The sequence below is a fragment of the Sphaeramia orbicularis genome, chromosome 10, assembly GCF_902148855.1.
Source record: "Sphaeramia orbicularis chromosome 10, fSphaOr1.1, whole genome shotgun sequence".
Classification (NCBI taxonomy): domain Eukaryota; kingdom Metazoa; phylum Chordata; class Actinopteri; order Kurtiformes; family Apogonidae; genus Sphaeramia; species Sphaeramia orbicularis.
In genome coordinates, this window is record NC_043966.1 from 22953528 (window position 1) to 22968041 (window position 14514).

Here is a 14514-nt window from a genome sequence, read left to right on the forward strand (position 1 = left end):
AGAGTCAGTGTGTGCGTGTGTGCAGGTGTGTGTGTGTGTGTGTGTGTGTGTGTGTGTGTGTGTGTGTGTGTGTGTGTGTGTGCGTCACTGTGCCCTTGAGTCAATGAAGGGTGCACGTGTTACTCCATAGTGATAACACTGTCATCTCAGTAGATAAAGTATGTGATGTTTGGGGCCAGGTTTGAAGACATTTCCAACCATATACCCTATATCTATATATCTATATCCCTCCCTCTTCCCCTCTTTTACTTTTATACCCCCTCTTCTACGTATCGATGCAAGAGAAGAGTTCGTCTCTTTCATCCCCCATACCGCTTCAACGTCTTATGGAGGATGGATGAGAAGAAGATAATAAAAACCCTCTCAGAAGTCTGTTTTTTCTCTCTTTCCTGCTTTCTCTCCTTTTTCTCATTTCCTTTCACATCCATTTACATTCATACAGGAAGCTAAACACACATGTACACACAAGACACCCACACAGATATACACACATGCCTGCTTCCTATTACTTTGCGCCCTTTCTTTCCTCATTTGCTGTTGTCTCTGACAGAGACTCTAGCTTTGTAGCGCTTTCTGATGAATAGCAGCGCAGATTGAATTATGGGCAGTCAGGATCAGAGGCTGGGCTTCCTGTTAAAGGACATGGATAAATCCTAAAGTTCCCAGTGTTATGGTCTCATAGGAAAGAAATAGGATGTAATGTGGTGTCTCTAACTGCATCTACATAACCCACCCCTCCTTCCACCTTTCACTCCTTCAGCTGACGACATTCTGCGAAACATGATGCAGCATGGTGGGCTTCAGCATTTGTCTGTGTACCGAGAATACCGCAGTGTGGCTTTAAGACTGCTCTCATGTGCTTCTTAAGTGTGTGTGCATGTGTTTTATGTATGTATGGGAGCAGCCATAAGGCTCTCAGCCCATTTGCATCGGTAGTTTGGTTCTCTGTGCTTGTTAACTACCATACTTGAAGGAGAAACCAAACCTTTGATCATCTAACACTGTAATATACAGTATCATTAACATGTGACACCCAGTGGACTGCCCCAGTTAATGACGAATTAACTTTCTGGCATGCCCATTTTAATTAAACCTTTATCCATCTATATCTACCTCATCTACTTGCTATATATTCTCTTTAATAGGGGCTAGAGAATGGATGGCCTTGTTGCTTTAAGATGGAATTTATAGCTGATAGACTGTACTGTATGTAGGTGGAAAAATGAGACTGAATCAAAGATCGGCATTGAACAGCATATTTGACTTTTTTTACAAGGCTTGTGTTTCCATAGATTGAGCCAGCTATCAAAAGGAGACTTCAGTAATAAGTCATTTTAACAGTGTTTTATTATTCTAGGAGGACAAATTGGGTTTTAGATTCATTCTATTCTAAGGGATAACTCACTAATGACTACCAAAAACTATTGCTGCACACTCAAACAGGTGAGATTAAGATGTCACCTGAGAAAAAAAGGATGAAGAAGTGTATTTCCTTTGAGCATGTATATTTACTATAACCAACACTTTGATTTTGACTAATGAATAGAAACTGGATGGACACATCACCAAGCCCAACTGTCCACTCTTTTTTCAATATTGCTAAAAGACAAATGACCCATATTTTCCTTCTTTTGTCAGTTTGTGTCACTGGTTAATTTAAATGAGTGTCACTATTATTACATTTCAATACTTTCCCCCTGGGATTAATGAAGTATTTTGATTCTGATTCTATTACAGGTTCTACATTAGCTTGGAGGTCTTTGGTCTATCCTTCCACCAACTTTTATGAAAATCAGTGTGGTACTTTTTTACTTAATCATGTTAACTCCGTGAAAACATAAAGTCTTTGGTGGGTGTAAATATGCACTTTAATATGGAGGATAGTAATATTCATGCCAGAGTCAACCTAAGTCAATACAGTTTATGACTGTATTTCTGTTTTATATCAATTGCTGCTACTGTTTTTTCTTCTAGATGCCAGATTGAAAAGTGTATATTTTTGACACGCTTAAAGTTTTTTTTTCCCCACTGTTATCTTGTTTTTTTGTGTTACTGTGGGCAAACAGCTTACAGTGCAGCTGTCCATGGACTGTCAGCAGGATATAATGTACAACTACAAGCGCTGTCCTTGGTCCTGAAGTCACACAGCAGCCACTCACACAAAGTCGCTGTCCATGGTGCTGGATGGCACTTCTATAAAAGGCGTTTTTATTGTCTGCGTATTGGTAGACACTATATCGTATTTGAATTTTAGTCTCTCTTCTTGTTGACATTTTTATAGCTTATGCTCTGTGGCAGTCAGAACCTGTATTTTTGCATTTCTGCCACTCTGCAGTCTTGTCAGTCAGATGTTTCTGGACCGCTTGCTGTGCAGTTGCAGTCCATAATACTAAACAGCCAGAGGTCGTCTGACATTACTTAAGGGCTAAACCGTACTTATTTTTTATTGAAGGAGAACAGATTTTCCCAGTGTATAAAATTATCCTTTTGCTTTTGTCTTGTCTTACATTTGCTCTGACTCAACTACTCCTCTTTTTCTCTCTTTTGTGTGTCTGTTTATATAGATATGTGGATATTTATGTGTACATATTTGTGACATGCACTATTTCCTTGTGTGTGTATACATTACAGATTGGCAGAAATGGAGAGCCAGAATTGTTCATTCTTCACAGATAGCCTGTCTCCTGATGAAAGTCTGTGAGTACGCTACCACCCACACACTACGATCCCCCTCATTACAGCCTCAGCTTCTCACACAGATTGTGCGAGTGCGTTAACGTATTAATGTATTTCCCTCTTGACACATTTGTTTCTTTTTGTTTATGTATGTTGTCATGCATGTTAGGGAACGACTGGGTAATCATCATATAAATAATCAGCCATATAATGAAAATGATGAACTGTGAGCACTGTGCACTCACTCCCCCTTCATCATACACATGCCTGCTGTGATTAAAGTCTGTGGGTAGATACACAAAGGAGGACAGAGGAGGATGTATGTGTGTTTGTAGAAGCTGGCTGAGTGGCTTAGCAGTGGCGAGGTTACAGCACTAAGAGGAGTAGGAATGTTTGATGTGACTGAGGAAGCTAATAAGGTGAGTCCTCATTTTGGAAAGCTGAGAAAGTGCCAGGTGAAGAGAGTGGTTAAGGCTGTTTGAGATCATGTATTTGTGTCTGTGTCCATGTTTTATTTTATTGACATCTGTGTGGGCTTTCAACCATTTCTTCCTTCTCTGAGATTTTTTATTGAGCTTTAAAGTTAAGGTTGCCTGCCCTGCAGCTCTGCGCAAAGCCCTTTGTGTTTTTAGGTCTCCAAGTGTGTGGCTGTGTGTCAGCTGAGAAATATGCTCATTAGTTTTTGGTGTGTTAGGTATGTGTTCTGAGATAGGGCTGTGATTCACACTGCATTAAACTCCAGTAGACTCCGACAAAAGACTTGAAACACCTTTAACTACTGACATCTGCTCAAGTCTGCTTCCTATGTCTTACCAATGAGCTTGCAACTAGTTTTGCTTGTATGAAGCTTTGCCAACAAAACTACGCATGTGCATATATTTGCATGTTTTATATACATGGCCATGCATGAGACTTTACAGCTGACTTATTCCCCTTATGTCTAGTGTTGTTGTTTTCTACTCTTGTGCCCTTGTAGCTTGTTGTTTTTATTCTGCACCCCGTCCTTTTGTCTGTAAGGCGCCTCTCTGTTTTTCCTGCTGCACGGCTCTGTGCTATCTGTGCCTCCAGCTGGTGTTTGGCTGGCGTCACACTGCTTCTGTCCTCAGCCGCGCTGCCTGTGTGTGGAGCTTTTACCCTCCACCTGTACTCTACTATACTCTACTCTATACAGTGGTGGAAGAAGTATTAAGATCCTTTAGTTAATCTAAGTAGAAGCTCTAGTACCACACTGAAAAAACTCCGCTACAAAACATCTGCATTCAAAACCTTACTGAAGTTAAAACTTTAAAATATTATCACCAAAATGTACTTAAATATATGAAGTTTTCATTGTGTTGTGAAATGGTCCCTGTCATATATATATATAAGAATTTAGAATCATACTACTGCTTCATTAAGTTAAATGCGACTCATTTGAACTACTTTATAAAATATTGACAGTTTAGTCAGAAATGCATCATATTTTATAAGAACATCGTGTGTGTAGCGTCACTGTTCTGCAAGAACCACATATCAACTTTCTTTGAGGTCAGAAATACAGGATGGTTTTTACTTTTGTGATAACGTATTTTCAGCAAATCCAACAGGGTTTTTCAAGAGTTTAGTTAGATTAAAATGAAAAATATTCTCAACCCATGGAGTAATACTTCATTTTTCAGTTTATCATAGACATTCAAAGTCAACACATGTTTTTTATTGGAAAGGAAGTGGATTAAAAATTGAAAAGTATTGAAACGGCTCAGACAAATGTATTGGACTAAAAGATTTGATATTTGTCTCTGAGATGTAGTGGAGTCAAACTAGCTGCTTAAAAAGGGAAAAAAAAAGGAAAAAAAGAGGTGAAAACTGTACTTAAATATACAAACACATGAGTAGATGTATTTAGTTCCTTTCCACCACTGGCTCTATGTTCACCACACCTGCTGATTGCATGATAATTGATGTTAACCCATAAAGACCCCGTGCTACTTTTGTGTCAGTTCCCAAATGAAATTTTCTCTATATTTAACCTTTCTTAAGCGATTTATCACTATTTATTATAATATTATCTTCTGTATTTTTTATTTTATCCGTATGACTCTGGTATTTTTCCTGTATTTAGTTTACTGTTCATGTAGATGTTCATAAAAGCTTAGATTAAAGTTGAGGGTTATTATATCAAAAACAGAGAAAATTGCCCAAAAAAAAGTGACTTTTTCAGTAAAATCTATCATTAACTGAACATAAACCAAGCATTTCCATCCACCGTCATTGATCCATGGGTTTTCCTGGTGAATCAATGTTGTAGATGATGACAGTTTTTCCACATTCACTACGGAGTCTCTGTACATCCAAATAGGTCATATCTGATGACCATGAAAAGATGACAAACTGTATTTTACACCAATTACTTTCATGGATTATTAGGATTAAGGATTAGTGGATCAACAGGTATTACACAGTTGAGATCAGTAGATGCTTTTGGTTGGTGATGTGTGTTTGGGTCTTTATGGGTTAAAATAGTCATACAAACCCTCTTCAGTGTCCTGCAACTGATGGAATTCTGGCAGAGGGGTTCTAAATGTAAATATAGTTCTTAAACTAGACCTTTAAATACTTCTGTGATAATACAAAGTCTCCAACTTATCATTAAACTTTGCTCAGTCCAGTGCTTTGTTTTTGTAGACCACAGCTTTACTTTTAACATCTAAATAGACACACATCTGTGTTTTTACAGATGTATATATTCTTTTACAGCCCCAGATCATAGATTTAAACATTTAGCTTTCCATTCTATTTCAATGATGTTTATTCTAATGTTACAGAGCATGTATTTAGAGCTTTATCTATCCTAATTTTTAATAAATATTAGTGGATAATTAGTAATATAAAGTACAAGTGTATTCCAGAAGATTTAACATTTGGAGCACACTTGGTACAGTTGCATTTTGTCTTTGCCAAAGTGTCCTTTCCCATTCTGTCCTGTCTTGTTTTCATTGTGTCGTGTCCTGTAATATCCTCCCCCGTTCTGCTTGTTCTGCACTGCTTTGCATTTGCTTGTCTGCTTTCCCCTGCCGTCCTTGGCTCTGCTTTGTGCTGCTGGTGGCTGTGTGCTGGTGGCTCAGTGTGCTGTCTCCTGTGTGGGGGACTCAGGGATGAAGATCAGTACCTCCTGCGTCACTCCAGCCCAGCCTTGGACCAGGACTCACCCTGCGGACAACACCTGCTTCTGGCTCAGCTCGAACACCAGGACAAGGAGCAGCTCCAACGCACCCTGGCCCGCCTGGAGAATGAGAACAGGTCTGTAGCACAAAAAAGAAAAGAAATAAGAGAGAGAGAGAGAGAGAGAGAGGAAGTTTAATTTCTCTGTGACGGGGTGGGGGATTTATTGTAGGTTTGATTTCAAGCACAAACAAAAAATGTTTCTTAACAAAACAGATTAATACCACTTTAGAATAAGACTGCCCATATTGAGGACATCTAAGTGGTTATAATTAGGATATATAGGTTAGTGGTTCTCAGCTGGTCTCGACTTGGGATCCACAATCTCCTCTATTTCAAGTTATGATCTACTTTTATAGAATCCAAACCAAGAACACTTATTTTTCAAGAAGAGGCTCATTAACACTTGTTGAATGTCACTTTTTTAAACCCTTGAAGACCTAGAAGTATTTTTGTGTTCACTTCCAACTTAAAGGAGTGATATTTTGATTTTTTTAAAATGGAATTATGCATTTTAAAAAATTCCCCTGTGGTCTACACAAACTGTAAATGCTATGCTTGGCTCTGAATCCTTCATTAATTTAACTCCGCAGGTCCATTTTTTTTTTTTTTTACCTTTATTTAACCAGGAAATCCCTTGAGATTAAAATCTCTTTTTTGAGGGAGACCTGGCCAAGACAACACACCATTACAAAGTAACAAAAATTCTAAAGTTAAACACGTTAAAAACAGATAGAGGACAACAGACACATACAACAAAATCCAGCTTAGGAAAAGCAATTGTACTCTTCAGTAACAACGTTTTGTTTTTTTTGTTTTTTTTTTATCAGAGGTTTGAACTCTCCCAGGGAGACCAAATCACTAAGCTGGAATGTGTTCTGAAGATTGTTCCATGACCATGGCACAAAATAAGAAAAAGCTGCTCTACCAAGTTCTGTGCAACCCTGTCTTCAACCCTATTTCTGAGTAATGACATGAGGTTGTTTAGAGCACTGGCCCTTTAAATGTAAATTAGTCACTTCACACCCCACCTCCTCCAGGTTGTTGATCATCTGTCTCTGTCCCGCTCAGCCACTTGTGTTTGTTAATACAACCAACAACTGAACATTTTAGATAATCGGTTCAAAGTTTGAACATATTTTCAGTATGGACTACAACCGCTGCTGCTGACAAACAATTATGTCATACTCAGAGAAATGTTTGTCGGAAGTCTTAGCTTTATATGTGCAAATGTCGTGATGTAACTAGTTATAGATGTAATAAATTAAGAGAGAATTAGAACGCGTTGTAGAAATCCATTCAGTTTTTGCCTAAATGAATATAAAGATAGCTTTGCAGCACCTGGAGGGTTCAAATTCAAACTTTTTGAAATGTTAGGGTCCAGATACACAAATAAATGTACCAAAGACTAATAAAAGTGGGTTTAGCAAAATATGACCCCTTTAATTTTTCTCACATCGAACCATTCCTAAGGGATTTATCACCACTTATTATAAGATCCTCTGCATTTTACGTTTTTTTTCTGTGAAAATTAGCTATTTGCTGTATTTAATTCACCAAACATGTAGATGTTAATAAAAGCTCAGAGTAAATTCTGAGAAAACTGAAGATAAAGTGACTTTTACAGCAAAATGAACTTAAAAACAAGTGTCTACAACCACTGTCATTTGTCAAATTATACAGGTTAGATAAATGAATCAATGTTGCAGGTGATGATGGTGTTTCCACATTCACTACGGTGCCTCTGAACATCCAAATGGATCATATCTGATGATGATGAAAAGCTGAGGAAGTGCATTTTACTTAAATTATTAATTATAGGATAAGAGTTCAGGAGTTATTAAACATTTTAGGTCAGTAGATGGTTTTGGTTGACGGTGGCTGATTGGGCCATTTTCATCATTCATTCAGATTCATTTTTCTATCAGTGAATTGAATTAACATTAAAACTACCTAACTATGTTTGTATGTATGTAATTTAATTTGTTATGTTTGCAGTACATAAGGAAATAAATAAGCTGCACAAAAATGATGCGCTTAAGTTTTAGTCATTTTTACTGTATATATTTGTTCATCTATATTTTAAAAGTTTTTTTCAACCAAAAGATCTTACAACCCACTCTTAGGTCACAACCAAAACACTTGTCATTATTAAACAGTTATAAAGAACTTACCCAACTGATCATACAGGGATCCAAGCTCACGATTTAGAAGGATTAAATTACTACTGCTCTTTATATGTTTGTTTTTTTTTCTGTTAAATCTCTGATGTTGCTCGTTGCTTGGCTTATTTCATCTTATCCTGTGTTAAACCATGACTAATAAGTTACTACCATTTATAACTGGCAGAGGAAATCCTTATTAGTAAAATGTGAAACACATGACCATTTATTGATGAAATACTGCCAGTCATATAAAATGTGATAATATGAAAGCCTTAATGTAGGAATCTGTTAATTAGACATGCCATAATTTGATTTGCTGAAGGGCATGAGGATGATCTGGTGATGGCTGTTGAATTATAATTATTACTATGTACTAAATTATTAAGAAATATGAGATGCAGATTTTAAAATAATTAAAATTGTAATAATCTTTCATCTGATGCTTAAATCAATATATTTATGATGGATAATGTCTTTACAACCTACCCAATAACCTCACGTTTGGGTGCTTCTATGAAACTGGTCCCTAAAAACAGGACAGAGGGGCTAAAAATTCAAACCAGACTAATGTATGAAGCAAGTTTGGAAGCACTTTGGGTCTATTTTAAAAATAAATATTTTCCTGAAATAAGATAAACTGTTTTTCAAATAAAACACATTTTTATATTATTTTTTATACAAAAATATGCATGTAACATGGCAAAAAGGACATGAAAAATTACACGTTACTATTTTTTTTTTTTTTATATCTTTTTATTCCCTCACAGGTCCATTTTAGGAAGTGATCTAATTATGCAAGGCAGAGTGTTTCACAAAAATAACCACTGTTGCAACATCGCTCACAATTTATTTGTGTTTAAATGGGCAGGTTCTGCATGTAACACAAGTGGACATGATGGGTTACACACGAAACCTGGAATGAGACTGAGATTCATGAAAAACCCACATATCTGTATCAGAAAAACCACTAGGATTGTCAAATTTAACACAGTGTCTTTATTTATAGCGGTATATAAGACCATTTCAAGCCATGTTTTCCAGATCAAATGCACTCACACCTAGGTAGCTTTTCCTGTCCCAATTTTGGTTCTATTTTTGGCCCCAGTATTTTATTAAAAATTCATTAATTTTGGGATGGCTCAGAGCAAGAGTATAATTTTTTTGCATTTATCTGAGGTCATTATTAGGTACATCCTGGGGGGAAATATGTCTACATTTCTCTTTTATTATAGGGTATAAAAAGTAGTTACCAAAATGAACCCAGTTTCATAGAAGCACCCATATAAATCCTTCAAAGGGGTAGTCTTGATTCAACCATATAATATTTTTTAGAGAATAAAGAATCATCATCTTATCTGTGCCATGTTTTTCTTTTGTGAAGATTGACAGCTGAAGATGAATAGGCTTTAGTTAGAGGTTTGAAGTTTACGTCAGGGTTTTGAAAAAAAGAATCCAGTGAAAAATTTAAAGCTTGGTTAAAGAAGTGGTTTTCATCAGTAAATCTGTCCAAAGGCAGAGTAACACAAAGAGTTTATGAGCATAACTCTGTTTTCAATATGTCTGCACTATTTACAGACCTCCTGTTGAGAACAAACAATTATTCACTCTAAATCTCACCCAACCACCATCTGTGCACACACCTGACAGTGAAGCCTGATGTGATGACATGAAAGTGTGTGTAAATCACCTTTCAGTGTGTTTGTGTTCTGCACAAGGGGGAAAAAAATAAAGATAATGGATAATGCACCGCTGTGATACAATTTAACAGCATTTCCGATAGAGCACAAACTAATGGTTCATTTATTTTGTCCCGACAGCAAGGAGGTTCAAACATTTTCCATAAATGAAGCAGATAATTTTTCCCAATCCACTTTAATTACTAGAGGCAACCTTTATGTGAATGATTCATATGAATAATTTGGTCTCATCTTCTTTTCAGTTGTGACCTTTGCAGATACACACAGTCATGTGTATGTGCCCATCGGGTGCATAAAGCCTTGACCCAGTGCATGTTTTTTTTTTTTTTTTTACAAAGTTATGGGGGGACTGCAGTGTGCGCTGTTGCTCTGTTGGCCTCATTTATAAAGAGTGCCTGCTGTAGTTTAATTTATATCCTCTCTCGTGGCGCATATCTAAATAATAAATCAATACAAGTCTCAAACACCTTTCATATATGGAATGTTTTTTGTTTTGTTGAACCAGCTTGATCTTTTCAGCAGCCAAATGGAAATAATGTTAGTAGTAATGCTTCATTAATCATAGTCACTTAACGGCTGCAGCATTACTCACATAAGACACAGGAGAGACTGATGTATTGCATCTTAAAGTCAAATGAAAATTGTTGCTCCCCGTGTGGTGAGGTATTAACAGTAGATTAACACCCTGCTGTATTGTTTATATGAGCCAATATTATCATTTTAGTGATTTTTTTTTCTAACCATAATCAACATTCTGTTCGTCAGGTAGTAGATGGATATGAATAAATATCTCCTGCTGTGTGCATGTGTTTTGATTGCAGCACAAACATGTGGGACTGACTGTTTTGCCTGTGTCTTGTACTTCAGGGTGCTGCAGGGGGAGTACAGACGTCTCAAATGGAAGCATGAAGAGGCAGCGTCTGTTCCTATGCTGACTGAAGCCGGAGAGGGCGATCCAGGTTCACCCACAGCAGGCAGCCAGCAGGACGAGGAGCTCCTGGCCGAGGCGCGCGTCCTCCGTCAACACAAGACCCGCCTGGAGACCCGTATGCAGATCCTGGAGGACCACAACAAACAGCTGGAGTCCCAGCTGCGCAGGCTCAGGGAGCTACTGCTACAGGTGATGTATCTGGGGCGTCATGGGGCGTCAGGGTCAAGGGTTGGATCCCTACAGTAGCAGAGGTGGCCATCCACTGTGTGTCCTCTGCTCAGCTACATTAGCAAATTCCCTCTGTATAACTGCTGCTGTCATTTGAATCAAGGGCACAGACGTGTTCAAGCTTCACTGTCAAGATTTGTATGCGTCACAGTGCGCGCATAAGCAGCACAGTGTTTCGCATATGTTCCTGAAGTACAAAGAAGAAAAGTAGACTCATGCAAAAAAGAAATATCAAAACAATGGCTGCTCTGAAAATGTCAGCTATGAATGTTGAAGGAAGGTATTCTAAGGTAAGAAATATCAATAAAGGGATTTAAAAAAGCTCAGTATTGACAGGGTTAATACGGAGGAGGATAAGCCTGAAGAATGCAATATGAAAGGATTTAGTGCAGTCTGAGGGAAAGGTTACTTTATTAAGTGTACATATCAATTTATTATCGTGTATGGGATCATCGGTTTTGCAACATAAAAGACATCACACCTACATATAATATTAAGACCAAAAAAAAAAAAAAAAGTTGTGAATTTCTTTCTTTTTTTTATTGTACTTTTGGAGATGCACAATGAAAATAAATTTTAAAAAATTATCAAAAAAAAAGACCAAAAAAAACATAAATTCACTGTAGAAATGCAGTTGACTATCTTTTTCTCCTAGATTTTAGAAGGGAATGGCAGTATGTACAGGTATAAAGGAGGGTTTGAATCTATTTATGTTGATGCAAATTTCAAATGCACCTCATTTAGCAAAGAGATAAGACCAGGACTAAATGACACAGAGAAAGAGGGACAGGAAGGCTTTGCGTGAGGTAAATGGCTTGAAAAGTGAGAATAAATAGAAGGAGTGTATGACAGAAGAGCATTGATTTTAAATAAAGAAGAGGTACATGCCTGCGTCAAATGGATATTCAAATGCATATCATCCTTTTCCCCACAGATCAACATTACTAAACTAAATCTGTAAAATACGCCTTTGTAGTTTTTGCAATTCAGTATCTTTGTTCTCTATAGACACCCCGGTTTTACTTCAACAGCTGAACTTACTCACCTCCTGAGTATCGCTTCACTGTTGCAAAACAATAGATAATAATATGAGTTGTATGTATGGTGTGCTTGTTAGGGAAGATCCTCCTGAGTCACATTATGCAGATATGAATGACTGCAGACTGCAGAAAAAAAATGGCTCCAATCAGATTTTATTGCTCACATATGACTCAGGCATATATTTTTTCATGATAGCGTGAACAGCACAAATAATATGGAATGTGATCTTTTCACTTAAAATTTTTGTACCATATACAGATACGCATGTCTTCCTAAATCACATACAGGTTTGATTGTCTGCAATTTGACCTCAGTCTAAACATTCATACCTGTAGATCAGAGGTCATAAACAATATTTATTAATTGAGCCCATAAGAAATGGACTAAACATTTTTGCCTATTATTAGTGCTACAACATACAGGCCAAAATATACTATATTGTAGTTTGTCTTATTATTTATTTACTAAAAATACTGTGGTAAAAGAACTTGAAAATGATCATAGAGGTACCTGAGGACCGGTTGTGCAAAAATAGTGTGGTAAAGAAAAGATTTTAACATAATCTTTAAAATGTAATTTTCAATTTACTGCAGAAACAAAAGAAAATCCAAAAAAGAATCTGTGTTGGTTTAAATAACCGTTGTAACCATTTTAGCAAAGATTTTAGCAAAGAATTTACAAGGTACAGCTGAATGCACCATATTTTATGATGCAAGCACAATCGATTGCAGAGTTTACAAAGTGCCCATGAATGAATCATCCAACGAACTCCAGCAGAGAAGTGGACAGAAACGGTGAGCAACAGGCAACTCACTGAAGGTTATACTATGTTATTCTAGAAATATAACTCCAAACTGAGTGTCAAGAAAAAAATTCATCAAATGTGACTGCTTTTGACATGATTATACAGTATTCTGAGTGGTGGAAAAGTCTTACAGCAGGATTTGTTGGAAATGCATTAATTATAAATTGACAGATGCCTTTAGAACCTGCACATTAAATGCACGTGTTTATGGTTGGAAAATAATTCCAAATTACATTTAGATTTATTACCCTGCCCCCCAAAGGGGAGGCAAGGGTATTGGGTATTGTTTTTGGTTCAGTTTGTGTGTTTGTTAACACTCCAGCAGCAAAACTATTGTTTGAATTCATACCAAATTGGGTTTATGGATTGCCAATGATCCAGAATAGATGTGATTACATTCTGGGAAAAATAGGTTAAAGTTCCAATTTTTTATGATTTTTTTCCCCTTTTTTTCCCCCCATTTAATTATGAGCAAAATTTTGTTTCAGTTTACTTCAAACTTGGCACATATATAGAGGCAATTGATATGCTCACACACATAGACATAATGAAATCAGCTGGATCGATGCCAAAATAAGCTACAGTACGTGTGAGGGGTGGAGTTTGATGTGAATGGCAACACTTGTTTGATTTTAGGACTACTTCACTATAGGTAGAAAAACTACTACAACAAAACAGCAAAACATGCCTCACCTCCACACATTTTATGGCTGTGTGAAGTTTTGGTGGGCCTGATGTTTCCCACAGACCACCAACACAAACTTTAGTTGCCTTGACATTTATGTCTGTACAACAGTGTTTGACATGTTTTTTATTGTTCTTTTGTGCATGTGTGGCCACCTCAGGACTGAGACTAGCCAGCCCCCCCCCCCCCATTGGCACCAAAGTTTAATCAATATCAACATTTCCTGAAAATTTCATCAAAATCCGTCCATAACTTTTTGAGTTATCTTGCTAACAGACAAACAGACAAATAAACAGATAAACCCCGATGAAAACATAACCTCCACTGTTCCTTGGCGGAGGTAATAAAACATTGACTTGGGCGCTACGGCTTGCAGTGTGAATGCAATACTTAGTGTTTTTGTAATGCTGTTGTGTGCAGGAGAGTTCAGCATCTTTTCATCTGTGTATCAAAGCACAAATCACAGTCAAATGATCATTTTGTGTAACAGCTGTGGGTTAAAATTGCCCAAAACGCTAGTTCAGATTTGCTGTTTGAGGGCTGCTGGCTGAGTGCCATTATCTATCACATTCATTACAATGTGAGAGGCTAAATGACTCTGAAGTCTGAAATGTGATGAATATGAGCAATTATTTGTACCGAATGATCATCTGTCTTTTCCTAACAGCCCAAAGATGATTCAGAGGCCAACGGATCAGAACCATCAACCCTGTCTTCTCCCGTGTCTGGAGGGGGTCACCACGGGGAGCCGGCCAGCAGAGAGACCACTGACACTGAAGCAGCAGGTCAGCAGCACTCACATGTGGAATCAACACATGCAAACTGAATACGAAGCCGTGCGTCCTCTCGCTTCACCCTCATTCATTCACAGTGGTGTAACGCACAGTATGTGTATGTTTCAGGAGATGATGTGGAACATGAGCAGGACACGGTGCTGCAGCTTCAGGAGGTCATCGAACAACTGAGAAACGTCTTCCCTTCAGAGCCGGGTGAGTTCAGTCTCACCTGCGTGGATTGTAGCAACCGCGCTCCTGCATTACTCCAGGGAGAGAAAAGATTGAGAGCAGTGCAAATATGTACTATTG

The 14514-nt window shown here is 37.5% G+C and overlaps 1 protein-coding gene across 2 annotated transcripts in view; it reads left to right on the forward strand.

Annotated features, from left to right (window-relative positions):
• Positions 1-14514, forward strand: part of drp2 (dystrophin related protein 2) — a 105658-nt gene that overhangs the window by 86965 nt on the left and 4179 nt on the right. For both annotated transcript variants that reach the window (XM_030144770.1, XM_030144769.1), the window contains 5 exons: positions 2632-2697; positions 5809-5955; positions 10607-10859; positions 14097-14214; positions 14332-14418. In XM_030144770.1, coding sequence (XP_030000630.1) covers positions 2632-2697; positions 5809-5955; positions 10607-10859; positions 14097-14214; positions 14332-14418 — 671 coding nt within the window. The remainder of the gene's footprint in view (positions 1-2631; positions 2698-5808; positions 5956-10606; positions 10860-14096; positions 14215-14331; positions 14419-14514) is intronic.